Here is a 19,948-nt window from a genome sequence, read left to right as displayed (position 1 = left end):
CAGACTAGCAGCCTGCGTCAGGGAGAGCACCCGTCCTGAACTCTGGAGCACTGACGGGGGTCGCATACCATCATATTGATTTATGATGCTATATAAGCCTTACATAGCATATATTTTTCTATTTTACCACAAATGGTTTTCAAAAAGATTGTTAATGAGCACACAACCATTAGCAATCAATGGCGCATGTTGGTGCAGTTTTTGGCCCAGTGGTCGCTACATGTGACCTTAAAGGGCATCTGTCAGCAGATTTGACCTATGGAACTGGCTGACATGTTACATGTGCACTTGGCAGCTGAAAGAATTGGTGTTGGTTTCTGTTCATATGTGCCCACATTACTGAGAAAAATAAAAAAATGTAATATATGCAAATGAGACAGAGCAACGGGAAAGTTGCCATTACACCTAGAGGCGCTGCTGTATCTAATTGCCACGCCCTCTCCACTTTGATTGATAGGGTCAGGCAGTGTAAGCTATATCACCTGGCTTCGTCAATCAAGATGCAGAGGGCGTGGCAGTTGCAGAGAGAGCAGAGCCTCTAGGTGTAATAGTAACGCCTCCGTTGCTCCTAGAGTCTAATTTGCATATATTAAAACATCATTTTTCTCAGCAATGCGGGCACATATGAACATGGGACGAACACGGATGCCTTCAGCTGCCAAGCGCACATGTAACAGGTCATCCAGTGTCATAGGTACAAATCTGCTGACAGATGCCCTTTAAATAGGAAAACCTGTTAGCTCGGTGATTTCACTACAACAGTCACCACTGAATCAACGTTACATGAGAAGTGCCATTAAAGTAAAGGGCACGGAGTTATTAGAGACCCATACATACAGAGAAGGTGCCCCAGAGGATCCTGTACGCCATGACCACGGCTCACTACACATTCAGTGTTAACATGTTTTATTTTCATTAACACAAAAACACACAGGTTTCCAAATTTCCAACCTGTATAGGTAGCATAAGTTAGCAGATTTAGACACCATCCACAGAAGTATAACTGCTATATACATAAGAGGACCGATTATCCAATATTCAAAAAACCACTGTCAAGTACAAGATGTCCTTCCGCTCTACATACAGTGATTTACATCTTCTTTCTATAATCTGCCAGCTTGCTAGGTCTAGAAATTGTACTTGTCATTTGAAGCTTAGGACAGGACTGGCACTATGCATCTGGGACGAGACTAGAGTCCTTGTCCCAGCCATTTTGTGGGTGATAATTCTTAGAAATAATGGCTTCGACAACATAAGGGTCCGCCATCGCTGTGCGGGTGCATATATTATATTTATATGTATGTAGATAAAGGGTACACTTTCAATGAGAAAACAAATAGAACAGCATAGACTTAATGGCAAAAAAGTGACATCACCGTCACACTTGCACTGCTGTACGCCTCTTCAGAATCTAAAACCGGCAGATCTAGTGGAGGAGACTGGACGCCTGAACGAAGAAAACAGGGCAAACACTGCACATTCACTAACACTTCTCCCTCTTGTACAAATTTACTAATTCACCTACTTTTTTTTTTTTATATATATTACCAAATAGACATTTGAAGCAATAATAGTGGTTGCAAACGATTGGGTTAGTTAAGCACTTGTTAGTTTCGTATACGAGTAACCCCCTATGTAAACTTCCATTACATGCAGGGCAGTGTTGGCCAGAAATACTTAATACCTTCATATTTCCCTGTGACTAAGACAAATTAAGACAATACTTATCACCGTACAGTTTGAGATTACTTCCAATAAGTACAATATTTATTAAACATTTCTTTGCTTCTTTGTTACATTTCTGTGCAACAAATCACAATGTTCTGCAGCCACAAATTATATGAAGAAACTAGTCGCGCCTCGAATAGTTGGAGGGGGTGGGGGAGCTGGGCAGCACAATGGGCTGCAGGCTCCTCTGGGCCCATCGCAAGTGTAATCTTTCCATTCACAGCTCTACGAGAAAAAGAACTAGCAAAAATCAAATCTTACATAGAACATCTCACTAACTTTTATTGATGCATGGAAACTGACAGACACTGGTGTGCTGTTTGATACAAAATGGCTGAACTTCATCTTCAGAAGACTAAACCCGACTCCTAAATCGGCCAATTGGTACTAGGGAAAAAATAAAATTAAAATAATAATAATATAATGGAGGGCGGGGGTGAATAGATAGCTTAATCACGTGGGGGGGACGGGGACGAGGAACAGTCTGCCATTAGTAAAGCAACAAAGGTTACGCACATTGAGAAACCAGCACATACAGGGGAGAGGGGGGAGGTTTAAAACAGTTCTGAAAATGAAGTTCGCTGTCTTGAGTCAAGGGCATAAAAAAAAAAGTCAGTATTGAGCGTTTACAATCGCTGACCTTTGGGGAGACGGTAAGATTCTGTTGTAGTGCGGCTACATACAGTACAATTCAGGCAATTTTTTTTTTGTTGTCACTTAGGTTCAGATTGAGATTTCACTGCTGAGAGGAGGGAATGGGGTGGTCGAGTGGGGGGAGGGGGCAGGCCGTTTTAGCAGCAACCTCCGCCGGACTGCTTGACTGGAGTGCTGGGGTTGAGCTTGACGTTGGGCTTGTCTGGACCGCCAGTTGTGGCTCCAGGACCCATTCTCTTTTTGATCTCGGCAGCCATTGTCATGAAGGCCTGCTCTACGTTTGTCGCATTCTTTGCACTCGTTTCCAAGAATGGAATTCCCAGGGAATCTGCAAATTCCTGTTGGGAGGAAAATAAATAAATAGGATGCATGAGGTACTGAATATGTACATTGACCATAGTAATCAAAAGATGATCTTTCCCCCCGCAAAGCATAAAAAATTATTTAGGGTTGCCTACTGCGGTACGTATACATCATCTATCAGCCTGATCGAGGCCAAAGACAACTACTGCACTGTCGGGTGGAACAAGACCTATATTTAAGTATGATGTATATGCCACCAGCTTTTCCCAGCGTGTACACCATAAATAGGGCTCTGATGTAGTCTGCACAGAGCCTTAAAGGGGTTGGCTGGCTTCCTATATTGATGACCTATCCTCGGGAAAGGTCATTAATATCATACTGGCAGGGGCCCAACTCCCAATACCCCTGCCGATAAGTTGTTTGAAGAGAACGCAGTGCTCACGCATGCTCTTCACAGTTTACCTGCTAGCCGACGGCATCTCATCAGCAAGCAGATGTAATGACAGCTGCTCCGGCCCATTCACATCAAAGGAGCAGATGGAGTGTAGATGCTCCTTCTGGAAGAAGTGAATGGGAGGGAGCAGCTGTAATTACACCTGCACACCGCTGTAACAACGCAGCACATGCACCGTTCAGATGTTTTAAGAGGCTGTGGTATTACTGTGAGTGTTGTGGCCTCTTCTTAGGCCTGTGAAATCACGTACATTGGTCACCTGGCCTAGGCACAGCTCAGTCCCATTCAAGTGAGTGGGGCCAGGCTGCAATACCAAGCACAGCCACTACCCAATACATAGCGCTGAGCTTGATAAGCTGCAAGGAGACCACAGGAGTGCCACAGCTGATCGGCAGGGGTGCTGGGAGTCAGACCCCGCCAATCTGATATGGATAACCTATCCTGAAGATTGGTCATCAATATTGGAAACCTGCCAACCTCTTTAAGACTGTTATATACGGAATTCCAACTGTCATCGAAAAGACCATGGGCCAGTGAATGTCATTTCCGTGCAAGAAAAACAAGCATTTAGACCTGCTGATATCAGTCAGTATAAATGGGTAAGCGAATTCCCCACTATCAGCTAATGAAAGGTTTAGACAAGGCCAACTTCAAAATAAGGTGGAAATTACTGATAACTAATGACCAAATGAGCTGCCACAGAGCCCCATTACCCACCTTCGCTGTTGTGTAGTCAACTACTTTCTTTGTAGTCAGGTCACATTTGTTCCCTACCAACAACTTGTTGACATTTTCACTGGCATAACGGTCTATCTCCTGAAGCCACTGCTTTACATTGTTAAAAGATTCCTGCAATAAAAAAATAAAAAAAATCCAATGAGTCTTTTCCATACACACAGCCTTACATGTAGGTTTGCATTAGTATAGAAGATGTCATCACAAACTAGGGATCGACCGATATTGATTTTTTTAGGGCCGATACCGATAATTTATACCGATATTCTGGGAATTTTCATTTTTGAAAAAAAAAAAAAAATTCCCACAAATCTGCTGAAAAGTAATGTTTATTGTTCATGTGTATTTTTGTAAATCTTTCTTTTTCATTTATATTTAATATTTTGGTGTTTTTATTTTTGTAATTTTTTTTATTTTTGTTTAACTAACTTTTAGCCCCCTTAGGGACTAGAACCCTTGTCCTATTCACCCTGATAGAGATCTGTCAGGGTGAATAGGAGCTCACGCTGTCCCTGCTGCTGTGTGCTTTGTGCACACAGCAGCATGGAGCTTATCATGGCAGCCAGGGCTTCAATAGCGTCCTGGCTGCCATGGTAACCGATCGGAGCCCCAGCATTACACTGCTGGGGCTCCGATCGGAGGAGCAGGGGAGAGGGGATCCTGTGGGGGGGCGCACTGCGACTGGGTTGGGGGGGCCCTATGCCCCACCACTGGTTAATACTGGGGGGGCTTGGGGGGGGAGGCGCACTGCGCCACCAATGCTTAATACTGGGGGGGGCGGCGCACTGCGCCACCAATGCTTAATACTGGGGGGGCTTGGGGGGGAGGCGCACTGCGCCACCAATGCTCAATACTGGGGGGGGGGGGGGGGGGGGGGCGCACTGTGCCACCAATGTCTAATACTGGGGGGCGCACTACGCCACCAATGAAGCTTAATCTCTAATTTATTCATATACAGGAGGCGGGAGCTGGCTGCAGGATCACATAGTCAGCTCCCGACCTCTATGACAAGTAGCTGCGATCCGCGGCACCTGAGGAGTTAACTACCGCAGATCGCAGCTACAGCTCATAGAGGTCGGGAGCCGGCTATGTGATTCTGCAGCCAGCTCCCGCCTCCTGTATATGAATAAATGAGAGATTAATCTTCATTGGTGGCGCAGTGGCCATAGCTCCTCCCCTCCTCTTGTCCCCTGTCCTTTCATTGGCGGCAGCAGCACAGGGGGAGGAGACACTGCTCCTTCTCCCCTGTGCTGCTGCTGAGGGAACACGGAGAGCGCTGTCAGCAGCGTGATCTGTGCTCCCCATACGCTATCGGAATATCGGCAAAATAAATGCCGATACCGATAGCGTTCAAAATCCTGAATATCTGCCGATATCGGTAAATCCGATAATCGGTCGATCCCTATCGCAAACTATTGGATTCTGTATACAGTAAAAAAACAACTGTGCCCTCCAGTGGCGTCACAAATAGATGACCCCAAAAAGATCATTATATCTCAGAAAACGTTTGACAGGTCAGAAGTGTTGATTTGCAGGAGTATGGGTCCCTCTCCCAACCGCTAAAACTGAAGGGTAAAAAACGCACCATGCCCTTCTGGCATAAATCAGAGCCAGCGGGAGGGCACAGTGCTAAGTGAGCATTTGTGCCCCTTCTGGAGATCAATGGGAGCAGCAGGATACAAAAAAATATGCACAAAATTTTTTAAAAATTAACATTTAATGCGACAAAAGCCTCATGTAAGAGGTAACAAAAAAAAATAAAAAATAAAAATACTGCCACGTTACATAAAGGATGCATGCAAGTCATACATGACTTGCATTGCGGTTTGTAATTGCAGAGTCAAGTGTGAGGTGCAACCAAAAATTAACAGGGGTGAATTTTGTGACAATCGCAGATTGCATCTTGAATCTCAACTCTATAGGCAAACATTACATGAGACGTCACGATGCAATATCACGATTTTCATGTCCCGTGACACACGCTGAGGTTTAGCTTGCCGAGTGTCAAGTGACATCTGCATATAACATTCTACGGTGCTGTAAAGAGACTGGGACCCAGGACCCTTATGAGTTCTATAGGCTCTGTAAGTCTTTGTGGGGGCAGACCACATACTGTACTGAAATATTGTATTTACCTGGTCTGTAACATCGTACACAACAATGATGCCGTGCGCTCCTCTGTAGTAACTGGATGTGATAGTTCGGAACCTCTCCTGCCCTGCCGTATCCCACTGTTTAGGGGAGAAAACAATGTGTGAATACACTAGGAAACAATGATGTGAATGAAACAGTCGACTACATTTCGCCAGCATTACAGGTCTAGGGCGGTATAACATGCATGCTGGAGGAGGATTACAGCAGTCCCAGATTTAGACAATTTTGGACATATCAAAAGTTCAAATCAAATCAATGGGGGTCTGAGTGCCGAGACCACCACGATCTCTAGAACGCGGGGAGAGAGGAGTGCGCGTACCGCCCTCTCTGTCCGACAGGTAATGAGACAGATTCAATAGAAAATCTATGGGCCCATCTCGTGCACCAGTATGCATCAGGATGTCTTCACTTCAGTCCCTTTTAAGGTATTTGGCCAGAGAAAATACTGCCGCATGCTGCAGTATTTTCTCCGGACAAAATTCCGGAACACTTGCCAGATCCTGAATTAATTTCCATTGAAATGTATTAAAGCCTAATCTGGTACCAAGTGTTTCCCGGAAAAACGGATCCGGTTTCCTGGTCTGCGCAGACCTTTAAATTTGTGAAAAAGATAAATACTGGATCCGTTTTTCCAGATGACACCAGCGAGACGGTTCTGGTATTACAATGCATATCCGGAAACAAATGATAACCGTTTGCATACGGATTTCCGGATCCGGCAGGCAGTTCCGGCAACAGAACTGCCTGCCAGATTCTTCTAACGCTAGTGTGAAAGTACCCTTAGAGAACAGCCAAACCCTGAAGTTTTTCAACTTTGCTAAGGCTTGTTTATATGGACATATTGCAACTGCAAGACTACACTGCCACCCAGTGGACAGACTGGGTTTCACCATCTGTGTAGTCTTTTCTGTTCCATCAGAGGAACAGAATAGAAAAAAAAATGGATCCGTTAAATGGATTCGGGAGGAACAGCATCCATTGATTGACTAGGTTTAGATTTAAAAAAATTAAAATTTAAAAAGGATCCGTCAGGTATTTTTTGTTGAAAAACAAATTCCTGCATAAAGGAACTTTACTTCTACCAAGATTAGCAGAAGCAGAGGCGTTTGTTCCACCCTTTTCTGTTCCTCTGATGAAACTGAATGGAAAAGCAAGCGCAGATGTGAACTTAGGCTAAGGGCTCATGCACACGACCGTCCAGTGTCTCTGCCTCATCTCCCGGACCGAACGCGGCTGATTTATGATGCAGTGAGGCCCAGTGTGACTGTGGGTCTATTGTACTGTACTGACATGATGATGCGAGTACAGTCCAATACACCTGCAGTCAGATAAGAACTCCGATGCCGTGAGTGAGAGTCAGAGGAGCCACAGTTGGTCCAGGAGATGCAGCCGGAACTACTTTAGCACAAGTGAGAAAGTAGCCTAACACACTGTAGGGGTAAGGTGACATGTGGCAGATTTGGTGCAAAAATGTCCCATACATCCAAATGTGAACCCAAATCCATGCATCTGCTCCAGATACAATGGACATTTCTGAAATGAATCTGCCACGTGAAAATATACTGACAGGGTCTACAAATGCACACGCAGCCCTTTAACCTGTGCATGTAATCATGATCGTGTACACTATGGGGGGGGGGGGGGGGGGGTTATCAAAGGAAAACTGGCTTTGTTGCCCGTAGCAACCAATCAGATCCCACCTTTTATTTTCCATTGGAGCTATAAAAAAAAAAAATTAAAGGTGGAATCTGATTGGTTGCTAGGGGCAACTAAGCCAGTTCTACTTTACACCAGTTTTGATAATGACCCCCTACGTATGAGAAATTGAAGACCCCGGCTGCAGTGAATATCACTAATAAATGTTACTGTTCCATCTCCCCCTAGAAACTTGCATCCTCTTTATTACGATTCCTTTCTAGCCGCATCTGTAAGGCACAAATGAGTCTGCAGTGATTTGGCCGCTTATCACCCATATAACACCGTCCATCCAGGATGATGACAATGCAGCAATCAGCGGTTCAGCGCGTCCACGGCTTCAGCAGAAACCCTCCAGCAATTACTTACTATTTGAAGTTTTATTGTTTTCCCGTCTAATTCTATAGTCCTGATTTTAAAATCCACACCAATTGTACTGATGTAACTTTCCGTGTATGTGTCATCCTGCAGAGAAACAGAAGCGCCCCATTAGCAGAATACTGATCAAAGTGAATCAACATCAAAATCAATTGTACAGGAAGATCCAATATCGGGGCCAAAACCCTCCGCAGTAATTGTATGCTATGGGCTGCCTCTATGGCGCCAAGTGCCTTATAATTAGGGGTGCACCAAAATTTTGGGCGGCCGAAAATGCACCTAATCTGTTTCTGCCGATATTTGTACATATCGGCTGGAAATAGCGGGGAGGGACTGGGAGGAGGAGCTGGGGGCCGGTGCGTTCACTGTGCTCCGGCCCCCAGCTCCAGTAGTTATAAAATGTGTACAATTAATAAGGATTCTATTCATGAGGCCCCCTCTGCAGTAGAACATTCAATATAGCCACATCCTACTCACAGGGCTGTCATCTTAATGCTGGCCGGCCGGGCAGAGGAGCGGCAGCGTCACGACTGACGTCACATGACGTCAGTTGTGACGCTGCCGCTCGTCTGCATTAAGATGACAGCCCTGTGAGTAGGATGTGGCTATATTGAATGTTCTACTGCAGAGGGGGCCTCATGAATAGAATGCTTATTAATTGTACAACATTTTATAACTACTGGAGCTGGGGGCCGGAGCACAGTGAACGCACCGGCCCCCAGCTCCTCCTCCCAGTCCCTCCCCGCTATTTTCTATTAATTGTACAATGGGGGGGGGGGGTCTGTGGATGGCACTGTTATGAGGTGGGGGGGGTCTGTGGATGGCACTGTTATGAGGTGGGTGGGGGTCTGTGGATGGCACTGTTATGGGGTGGGGGGGTCTTTTAAAAGTATTTGGGCAAAAAGGCAGTTTCGGTTTCGGTCAAGGGGTATCCTGAATTTTCGGTTTCGGACCAGAATTTTCATTTCGGTGCACACCTACTTATAATGTACCTTTTTAATATAACGCACAGCAGAAAAAAAAAAAAAAAAAAAAGCACCAGCAGTCCCCAATAAAATCTATGAGGTGTGGTGGAAATCGCCAATCGGGTTTCCGAATTTTACTAATACAGCAGCTTCTGTCACACCCTATAAAGCTCAGTGGAGGGAGCTGCACGTGTGTTGCAGATTTTTTGGGGGGTGATGGGGGAGATTGTCTATCTGCAGAAACATTCCCACTCCCCCCTTGAAGTAAGCATGCTGTATTATGTATAGTGTTGGTGTTTGTGAAATGTCTCTGTATGGAATACTGCAGCGGACGGGGGAGGATGAGAAATGGCGATCTCGCCTGTTTGGTCGCACTGCTGCCACATCCAAAACAAACAACGACCAGTTTTTCGATTTTCTTTCATGTTGCCTGTTAAATTATGCATTGCTGTACTGGTACCTGATCTACCCGCAGTAGAACATGATCCCAGTTACCTTCTGCTCTGCTGTAACCTTATTCCCTTCATCCTATAAAATAAATATACCTCCGCGTCCTCCCCAAGTGTCCCAGTTAAAACTGGAGAACAATATTATATAGAACAGACAAGAAATCGAGGACAGTCTAGTTGGGATGGAAACTGCAGCTGTCTGATGCTGTGAGAAAGGAGGCCAGCCATGATAATATTTCATTATGATGGTACCAAGCAGGAGCTCTGGACGCCCCATACGGCAGCCCACAGTCCTTCAGTCCTTACTATTTAGCACCACCGACATGATTATAGTAAAGGGGCCACTGTGATGAGCCGAGGTAACTCTTAAGGCTACTTTCACACTGGCGTTTTGGTTTCTGTTCGGGGATCTCACAAGCTGCCCCAAACGAATCCGTTTTGCCCTAATGCATTCTGAATGGAAAAGGATCCGCTCAGAATGCATCAGTTTGTCTCCGTTCCGTCTCCATTCCGCTTTGGTGTCCGTCTGGCGAAACTGAGCCCAACTGATCCGTCCTGGCACACAATGTAAGTCAATGGGGACGGATCTGTTTTCTATGACACAATCTGGCGCAATAGAAAACAGATCTGCCCTTCATTGACTTTCAATGGTGTTCAAGACGGATCCGTTTTGGCTATGTTAAAGATAATACAAACAGATCCGTTTCTGAACAGATGCATGTGGTTGTATTATCTGAACGGATGCGTTTGTGCAGATCCATGACGGATCCGCACCAAACACGAGTGTGAAAGTAGCCTAAGAACAGTCCTATTCGCATTCTAAAGGAGTTACAGACCCCTTTACTGACATTTAGGGGCATATCACTAGTACTATTGGGAAGGGGTGACTGCTATGGCCTCCTGATACCCGTTTGGTATTTACTTACCCCTAGCCTTACTAGATGGGAGATGAGCTGCAGTAACCAGACTTGGACGGAGCTGTGTAGTCCAGGTACCTGCTTCCGACAAGACCTTCTGAGAACAGCTAATCGGCTGGACGGCTCATGAAAAAGTAAGTCCCAGAAATCCCTTTATTTTTCCAGTACCCAAATACAGAGTTTTATACAAGGGTAACCACCTCGATCTCAGTCTCAGGTCACCAGTATGACCCAAGCCGAACCCTGCTCACTGCCCATTTATCCCTGCATAGTCTTCACATTTTCCCGCAGCGTCCACCAGGCAGCCCCTTTAACTCACACCAACCAGTCAATGGCGTGTCTGGGAATAAAATGGCTGCTGCTGAACCTCTTCCACTCCCTAGTATCACACTGCTACACATCTCCGCAATGTTTTGAGGCTACTTCATCACCCTTGTCTCCCCTTTTTATTGACTTCCTTTGATCTCCGCAAAATCTCCTGCACAACGCAAGATGGAAATGACTAAAGCAGCTCATGAAAATTACAACTCTTTTCACATGATATTATTTAATTCTCTGCGAGGCGACAACCCCCTTAAGTAATAATGTACGGTGCCCATGGTGGAGATCAAACTGGTCTAAAAAATGTATGTGTATTGTCATTTGAGAGAAGGATCCTAGGTTGTCCGAGATTTTTATATTCCTCAGGAAAAGTTGGGGGTCTGACTCCTGGCACCCCAGTGATCATATGTAGTGTTGGGCGAACGTGTGTTTTAAGTTCGGCGTCTAAAGTTCGGTTTATCGAAGAATCGCGTTATGGATTCCAAATCCCGTTATGGTCCGTAGTAGCGGAATCCATAACGCGATTCTTCGATAACCCAAACTTTAGATGCCGAACTTAAAACAAAAGTTCGCTCAACACTAATCATATGTTTAAGGGGCTGCGGTGCTAGGTGAGCACTACAGCGTCTTCCTAGCCCAGTGACATCACCGTACATCAGTCACATTACCTAGGTGCAGCTCTTTCCCATTCAAATGAATGGGGCTGAGCTGCAATACCAAGAACTGCCACTATCCAATGGACGGCGCACTGTGCTTGGTAAGCTGCAAGAAGGCCACGGTGCCCACCGGAGCACCACAGCCTCTGAAACAGCTAATCTGTGGTGGTGCCAGGTGTTGAGCCCCCACCAATCTAATACTGATGGCCTGTCCCAGGGATCACCAACCTCTGGCACTCCAGCTGTTCTCAAACTACAATTCTCATAATCATCCTTTCATTTCTATGGAAGTGAAGAACAGCCAAGTACGTGTGCATGCTGGGAGTTGTAGTTTCACAGCAGCGAGAGTACCAACGGTTGCTGATAACTGGCCTATCACAATGATAACTCATCAGTATTAAATAACCGGTAAACCCCTTTAAAGAGTTATCAAAATGATAAATGTTTCATACTGTTGATCAGTGGCATAAGACCCCCACTGATCAATGGGATGGTCTACCCCGAGAGAGAGCTCTCAACTAGCAGGAAATGACTGATCGGCCAATCACTGGCTGAGGCAAGTCACCGCTCCAGCCAATGATGGGCTGAGTAGTCTTTTGATGAGTGACACCAGGAAACAAACCAGGGGAGGAATCTGTGAGATGTTTTATTACAGCATTCAGAGGCTTTCAAAATAATTTCTACCACCAGGACAACTCCTTTAAGATGCACGGTTTCGGCCATGCCCGTGAAAATGAAAAACGCGCGTATAATTTGAGGAATTTCATTCTAACCATTCTACAGACAAGTATTTGTACTTACTGCGAATCTAAGGAGAAGGCAAGATTTCCCCACACCAGAGTCTCCGATCAGAAGCAATTTAAATAAATAGTCACTGCAAACAGAGAAGGAGAAAACATTTTAGAAGCAAGAAAGGCTTAACGAGTCACAATCACATGACAGAATTTCCACCGCTCCGTCCAGGTGGCCACATCCCAACCACCCCCGCTGGCCTTGTCCTGTGCTGGAACCTGACGCCCAGCCAAAATGATTGGAAACTGGCACGTTTTTACCCGGCTGAGACATAAACATCTTGAGACGTGCGCCAGGATGTGAGTATAACACCAGAGTAACACTACACTGCAGGAATGTATCTGGATGCAAACATTAACCATTTAATATCTGCTTTTACTGCCAGTCTCGAGAGCTATAAAGGAGATGCCCTACTAAGACAACTTATCCTCTATCTACAGGATAGTAAATGTCTGAGCGGCAGGGGTCAGGCTACCCATTTGACTGGAGCAGCAGACACCCATGCATGTCCGCTGCTATATTCATCTCAATGGGACTGCCAGTGATGGCAAGCTATCCCCATAGAGCCGAGTGGAGCAGAGTGCATGCTTCGTCGTCACTTCATTCAAACTGAGAGCACGGGGCAAAGTTCTCATAACAGCCAGGGGCTCCGGCGACCAAATCCCCGCTGATCAGACACTTATCCTGTGGACAGGGAATACATTGTCCCCTTTAACGGAAATACACATAGCAAATTTATAGGGAAGATCAGTGATCAAAATCAATGTAAGCAGCATTAAAGGGGACCCAAAAAGCGCTCCCGACATGTCTAGTAAATACATAGATTTAACACGAATCAGCAAAACAACCATTTTCGTAGAACTGTCTTGTGCTGTTTCTCTGTTATTCCTCCTGGAAATGTATTTTTGGGCGTTACCAGCTTGGGGGGGGGGGGGGGGGGGGTCTATGAGATTGATGAGAATAGAAAACAAGACAGCTCTTGTTCATAGGACTGGAAATGTGCAGTAGTACCACGCGCAGCATAAGAGTGGCGCTGTTTCTGGATGAAAGTAACCATGTTTTTGTAATGTCCTAAAACCCCTTTAAAATGGGTTCCCTGAGATTTAACTCTTGATGACTTATACTCCACCGATCAGATGTGTGGCGGCATCAGGCATCTGGTAAGTGGTGATGCCCGGAGTCGGGACGCCCGCTGTCCTGATAGATAACCCACAGTTAGACCTCGGAGAGCCCCTGTAAGCAGTCAGACTAGACACATACGAACGCTGTGTGCCCGTGACCGTATTGCGACCCAGCAATACACAGAAACCGGCCTTGTTCTATTTTTTGCAGTGCGGACAGATCACGGACCCATTCAAATTGAATGGGTCTCGATCCGTCTCAGCCACCGCACGCGCAAATTGCGGTCCCCAATGCACGGAACGGAAGCACAACATTCGTGTGAGAGGCCTAAGACTGATCGGGTGCCGGGTGGGGGCAGGGTAGACCTCTTCATCTAGATTTACCCAGCGATTACATACAATCTACTGTTCTGTTATCAGCAATTTCATTTACGTTATTGTTCATCATGTAAAAGGTTCTTAACCAAATTTTCCTGCAGTTCTGCGCTGTTAGTATGATTGAATTTGCATTCATTATTTTATTTTTTTATGTAGAACACCGATGCTATAGTGCACCAGGGGCGTGTTGTGGATCCCCGCGACTCTACATCTGTATCACACTGTGTGCACCAAGCGCGCAGCCCTAATATGCCTGCCCGATTGTTTAGAGTCTGCACTCCGTTACCATGACAATGAGATCCGGACCCCCCCCCCCCCCATCCCCCTCCTCTCGTAAACCAAACAGGAAAGGGTAGCGAATTCTTAAAGGGACAGCACCTCAAACTGCAGCCGCAGCAGCAGGGTAATAGCGTGTCAGGGATTCATTCTCCTGCAATTTATGTTATAAAGCAGAAACTACGGGTTAACATCTATAGTTCTGTGCGAGAAAAAAAAAACACTATGGTAAATAAAATTATAAAGAGTTTCAGAAGAAAAATAAAATTCACACAAAATATTAAAAGAATTGGATAAGTTGTTTGACGTCATCATTCTTCTGGAGAGGGGACAATAAAGTCACCACCATAACAGCTGTGAATAAGCCAAAGCTCCACGCCGGTGACCTGCCCAGAGCGCTGCGCAGGAATAATGAGCAACGACATGGTTACCATGGCCACAGAGAGGCCCCTATCACCTGTAGAGCGCGCACACAGAAAGGGCGACAGCCCAGACAAAGCCCCAGGACTCTTCTAAAATAGTCTTTCAGGTCTCCACAATAGCAAAGTCTCTAAGCTTCTTCCGACGACAGTCACAGATGTCTCTGGGAGCTGCGCCCTTGACGTGCCATAAAGACGGGGGTGCTGTGTATGTGCTCTATATGTACCAAGGGCATGGGGCAGCGTACTCAAGTGTATGGCGGACTTCAGGGGGATAGCCCGGGGCCACTTCTCACAAAGCATTGGACAGCGGTTTCTCTTAGGGGTGACTGTCATATTTGCTCTGAAGTTGACTACTGCGCGGCTGTTGAGGTACGACCACGTGGTGCGGTCGAGGACCACGTGGTCGCTGCGGGCTCTAATTCAAGGCCACACTGGTTAGTTTGCATTGTTTACAGCCGCTCGGTACTAAAGGTGCTGCACGGCCATTACAATACAGACCGACTAAACAGTGCCATCTTCATTAGTTTAAAGTAGTAGAACAACAAAAAATTATTCTCTAACGTGTTAGAAAGCTCAATGATGTAAACTATAGTGAAGGTAAGTTTTCTTATTGGTGACTGTATTTGTGAGTTATAACTTCCCTTCAGATCCTCAGCTGTATCATATGACCAACACACTGACTCACATGACACAGCTGAGGATCAGAAGGGGGGATACAACTCACAAATACGAATATTACATGTTGTCAAGATTAATACTCATTTACATACACCCCATTACAAAATTTTGAGTTAAAGAGGGGATCTACTTTTCAACATGCTCATTTTTCTTTTTTTAGCCACAACAGAGAAGGACAGCCCACTGATTTGGATGGACACGCTGTAATGCTTAATGTCACCTGCGGAAGAGCTGCAGGGAAACTCTACAAATACCGCTGGGTTTGCCCATAGATTACAGCTGACAGTCCTCAATATTCCAGATAATCCACCAAACTTCAGAAATGGGTGCACAATAAAGGGTTTTCCAGGCTCCTAACATTGATGACTTACCCTCAGGATAGGTCATTAATATCAAATCTGTGATGGCCAGCACTGTAGGTCATGGATATTGTATTCCATAATCATGTGAAATTCTCATGCACACTATGCAGATTTTTTTCCGCGCGGATTTTGACCTACGTTGTTTTTCCAGATCAGATTTTCTCCATTCACGTCAATGGGGAGAGTAAAATCCGCACCAATTGATGTGGATTGACCACACGGATTCCACTACGAACATCTGCGGATTTCAGTGCGGATTTGTCTGCACGTAAATCCTGAACGTGTGCATTTACCCTTAATTTGGGAAAGCATTCTCCTAACATGACCTCTGCTTCATAGTAACTAGATTTGTCAAATAATTTTTTTACATCAAGATTTCAGTCTCAAAATTAGAATTTTTATTTTATTTTTTTAAGGTCCCATATAGATAACAGAAAAAGTTAACCGTTCCCTGCAGAAATGACCTTGTGTGTATCGGGTACTCGTGACTCGGGTATGATAAATTTGAACACTATCCTTTTGTTCTCGCCAAAGCTAAGCCACAACCAGAGAGGCCTGGCGGCAGCTTATTCTCCTCTCATTGGACAAACATGCATGCTCAACCAAACCGAGTGTGCATGTGTAGGGGGGGTAACAGTAGTACTGAAACTGTATGGCACATGTAGGCCACAGGTAGCAGGAGAAATCCATGGCAATACTGCATGTTACATGAGGATTTTGCGCCAAACTCACCATGGATTTCACCCCTATACGATGAGGGGACAAAATCTCCGACACTATGGTCATGCTACAAGCTCGTTTTACATGCATGGACTGAACCTGCAAATAGGCAGTGTATGAATTCAGCCATAGGCCACCAGCACACATTGCGGATAACGCTTTTTTTTCTGTGCAGATTCTCTTGCAGAAAATCCGCAGCATAATACAGAACACGCAGATAAGGCGCGATAGACGGATCTCACGTACACTTTGTTTTTTCCTTCTGTGTGGATTTTGAGATCTGCAGCGTGTCAATTCTTTGTGTGGATTTCACACTTTAAATGCAGGGGTGTCAAAACCGCATAAAATCTGCCTCAACAACCACAAGTAAAACAAGCTGTTATTGGTGCAGAAAAACACAGAAATCTGCACCGAAATTCGAGGGGAAGTTCTACAAGTCAGCCCGCACCCAGATGTGGGTAACGTTTCAGTCGATTGAAGTGTCGACACTAGTATTAAGCTACAGTCACAAGACTGTAAAAAACGGCTAAACAGACGTTTTCCAGAAAGGCATCAGTGAAAAAAAACAGCCGTTAAAAAATCCACAATGGTATGGGGGCTGTTGGTCAGTAAAAACAGAATAGAACAGGTCCAATATTTGATAGACGTTATTCATGGGCCGTGTGAATAACCCCATAGACGACCATTGTTCTTCAAACGATCAAGTGATGGCTGTTTTTCACTGTCATGTGAATGTAGCCTCAATGTACGGGCATTACATCCCCATTACAGTAGTTGTCACATCCTAGGCTGGGTTCACGTGTTCACGTCTTCTGTGTAGGAGAACCTTTATGCTCCTGGCTTCTTACAGCCCCCACCAAGGAAGCAACAGCAGCTGACTATACACTGGAAGCTCTCAGCAGACAACTACCGCTGAGGCCATCCATAATGCAGCTCTCAGCAGACAACTACCGCTGAGGCCATCCATAATGCAGCTCTCAGCAGACAACTACCTACCGCTGAGGCCATCCATAATGCAGCTCTCAGCAGACAACTACCGCTGAGGCCATCCATAATGCAGCTCCCAGAAGACAACTACCTACCGCTGAGGCCATCCATAATGCAGCTCCCAGAAGACAACTACCTACCGCTGAGGCCATCCATAATGCAGCTCTCAGCAGACAACTACCTACCGCTGAGCCATCCATAATGCAGCTCTCAGCAGACAACTACCGCTGAGGCCATCCATAATGCAGCTCTCAGCAGACAACTACCGCTGAGGCCATCCATAATGCAGCTCTCAGCAGACAACTACCGCTGAGGCCATCCATAGAGCAGCTCTCAGCAGACAACTACCGCTGAGGCCATCCATAGAGCAGCTCTCAGCAGACAACTACCTACCGCTGAGCCATCCATAATGCAGCTCTCAGCAGACAACTACCTACCGCTGAGGCCATCCATAATGCAGCTCTCAGCAGACAACTACCGCTGAGGCCATCCATAGAGCAGCTCCCAGCAGACAACTACCGCTGAGGCCATCCATAATGCAGCTCCCAGCAGACAACTACCGCTGAGGCCATCCATAGAGCAGCTCCCAGCAGACAACTACCGCTGAGGCCATCCATAATGCAGCTCTCAGCAGACAACTACCGCTGAGGCCATCCATAATGCAGCTCTCAGCAGACAACTACTGTCCCAACTACCCCTTTAACGTGCATGCTCACTGCTCCAGGGAGAGAGACTACACTGCCGCCATATGGTGACATTTGCTGGAGACTAGGCAGCTGACTGAGGCATTGCTAAGCTTTACACTTATATTTGAGATTTATTAATGCGTCCGATGAACCTATCAGATAAACCTAAGAACATCTTAGGTTATATTCACACATAACTGATTGTCTGTGACTAAGGCTACTTTCACACTCGCGTTTGGTGCGGATGGATCTGCACAGAAGGATCCATTTAGATAATACGACTGTCTGCATCCGTTCAGAACCGATCCGTTTGTATTATCTTTAACATAGCCAAGACGGATCCGTCTTGAACACCTTTGAAAGTCAATGGGGGACGGATCCGTTTTCTATTGTGCCAGATTGTGTCAATGAAAACGGATCTGTCCCCATTGACTTACATTGTGGGTCATGATCCGTTTGGCTCCGCTTCGTCAGGTGGACAGCAAAACGCTGCAGGTAGCGTTTTGGTGTCCGCCTCCAGAGCGGAATGGAGACTGATCGGAGGCAAACTGATGAAGTTTTAACGGATTCTTTTGCATTAGGGCAAATCTGATCCGTTTTGGACCGCTTGCGAGAGCCCTGAACGGATCTCACAAACAGAAAGCCAAAACGCGAGTGTGAAAGTAAACTAAATCTGCACAGTCATGTCTTTGATACACCTTTGTAATGGCAAGTGTGAGTCCTCGGCAAAACCAGTCACAATTTCACAGTGTGCCTTCTAATCTGAAGGGATCTTGAAAAATGTCATTCACTTGCATTGCAGTTTGGCGTGCCTCGGGTCCAGAGGAAAAAATAAAAAAATATGTCCCATTAGAACGTAGACAATCACAACTGTATGTAACCACATGCGCCTTGAGGCAGTTCTTTACCATACATGCCACCGGGGACTTTGTATTGACGTGGCGGTTATATGTGAAGTCTAAACTTTATTAACTACTGAAAGTATAGATCACGGCAGACTTTTCTCTGTTGGTACAACTGTAGAAAGTCAATAAGGACATCAATACACAGAATATATTCTCAAAGTTGGTAAGTGACCAGGAAGGAGCAAATCGTTATATAATGTACTAAACCCGACAAAGCTATAGAAAAACTAAACCTCAGTGTGAAAAATGACATTGCGTCACTATATTCCTGACATTCCCCAGGGTGCAGGAGGTACCAGATACACAGCCAAACCTGCGAGCGAGCAGTCCTAAACACTTACACATAGTATGTGTATCCCAAAAATATCCCATTGAGAAAACAGCGAACCACAGACTTCAAAAACCTTAAAAAAAAAAAAAAAAGATTCGAAACCATATTAAACTGCCACAATGCCATATTGATTAGTGGTCCCCTGGGTGAGTCTTAAAGGGGTTTTCCTGAGATTTTGATATTGATGGCCTATTCTCAGCTCAGGTCATTAATAGGGATGAGCGAATCGACTGGTTTCCTTGCAAAATGTGTCTGGGTGGAAAGGTCCCAGGTAGGGTTGTTTCGGGTATCGAACTTTCGTTACCCAATCGATACTTTTAGCCTGGTATCAATATGATACCGGGATTTGCCTTTTATCGATACTAGGCTGCCCTACTGCACAGCTCAGTATCAGAGAATATGGATCTCGCTGCTCTCAGCATGCGCCATGTTCCCTGAGCAGCACGGGGAGAAGGAAGCAGTCTCTCCCTCCCCCCTGTGCCGCTGCCTCCAATGAGAGCACAGAGGGGCGGAGGAGGGGAGGAGCTGTGGCCACAGCGCCACCAATGATGACTAACGTTTAATATACAAATACAAGCGGCAGAAACACATTGCCGGTGTTCTGACAGAATACTATACTTCACCGCAAGTGAGGAGAATCAGCTGGAGGAAGGGGTGTGCGGCGCTGCGCAAGCGCAGATCCATGGCCGAGTCAAAATTACAGCACCGCTGCGGGCGAAGCGCCCACTTAATGCACATGCGCGAAAGCGTCCGGGACACACTGCGTCCAGAGCCACAGCTGGGTAGGAGAGGGTGTGCAAGCGCGGCTATATACTCCTGTCAGCTACACACATCAGGATTACACCACGCGTGCGCACTCAGGGGTAGGTAGATGTGTCAGT

General features: G+C 45.8%; 1 protein-coding gene across 1 annotated transcript in view; it reads right to left on the bottom strand.

Moving 5' to 3' along the window:
• Positions 1 to 889: 889 nt before the first annotated feature.
• RAB1A (RAB1A, member RAS oncogene family) overlaps positions 890 to 19,948 on the bottom strand; it is a 31,400-nt gene continuing 12,341 nt past the window's right edge. Inside the window, exons 2-6 of the mRNA XM_044288807.1 lie at positions 12,211 to 12,283; positions 8,093 to 8,188; positions 6,010 to 6,105; positions 3,857 to 3,988; positions 890 to 2,720 (exon numbers count right to left, since the gene is read on the bottom strand). Of these exons, the coding sequence (XP_044144742.1) occupies positions 2,520 to 2,720; positions 3,857 to 3,988; positions 6,010 to 6,105; positions 8,093 to 8,188; positions 12,211 to 12,283 (598 nt within the window). The 3' untranslated portion in view covers positions 890 to 2,519. The remainder of the gene's footprint in view (positions 2,721 to 3,856; positions 3,989 to 6,009; positions 6,106 to 8,092; positions 8,189 to 12,210; positions 12,284 to 19,948) is intronic.

This window comes from Bufo gargarizans, chromosome 4, assembly GCF_014858855.1.
Source record: "Bufo gargarizans isolate SCDJY-AF-19 chromosome 4, ASM1485885v1, whole genome shotgun sequence".
NCBI classification, from domain to species: Eukaryota; Metazoa; Chordata; class Amphibia; order Anura; family Bufonidae; genus Bufo; species Bufo gargarizans.
This window is presented reverse-complemented; position numbering and strand designations above follow the sequence as displayed.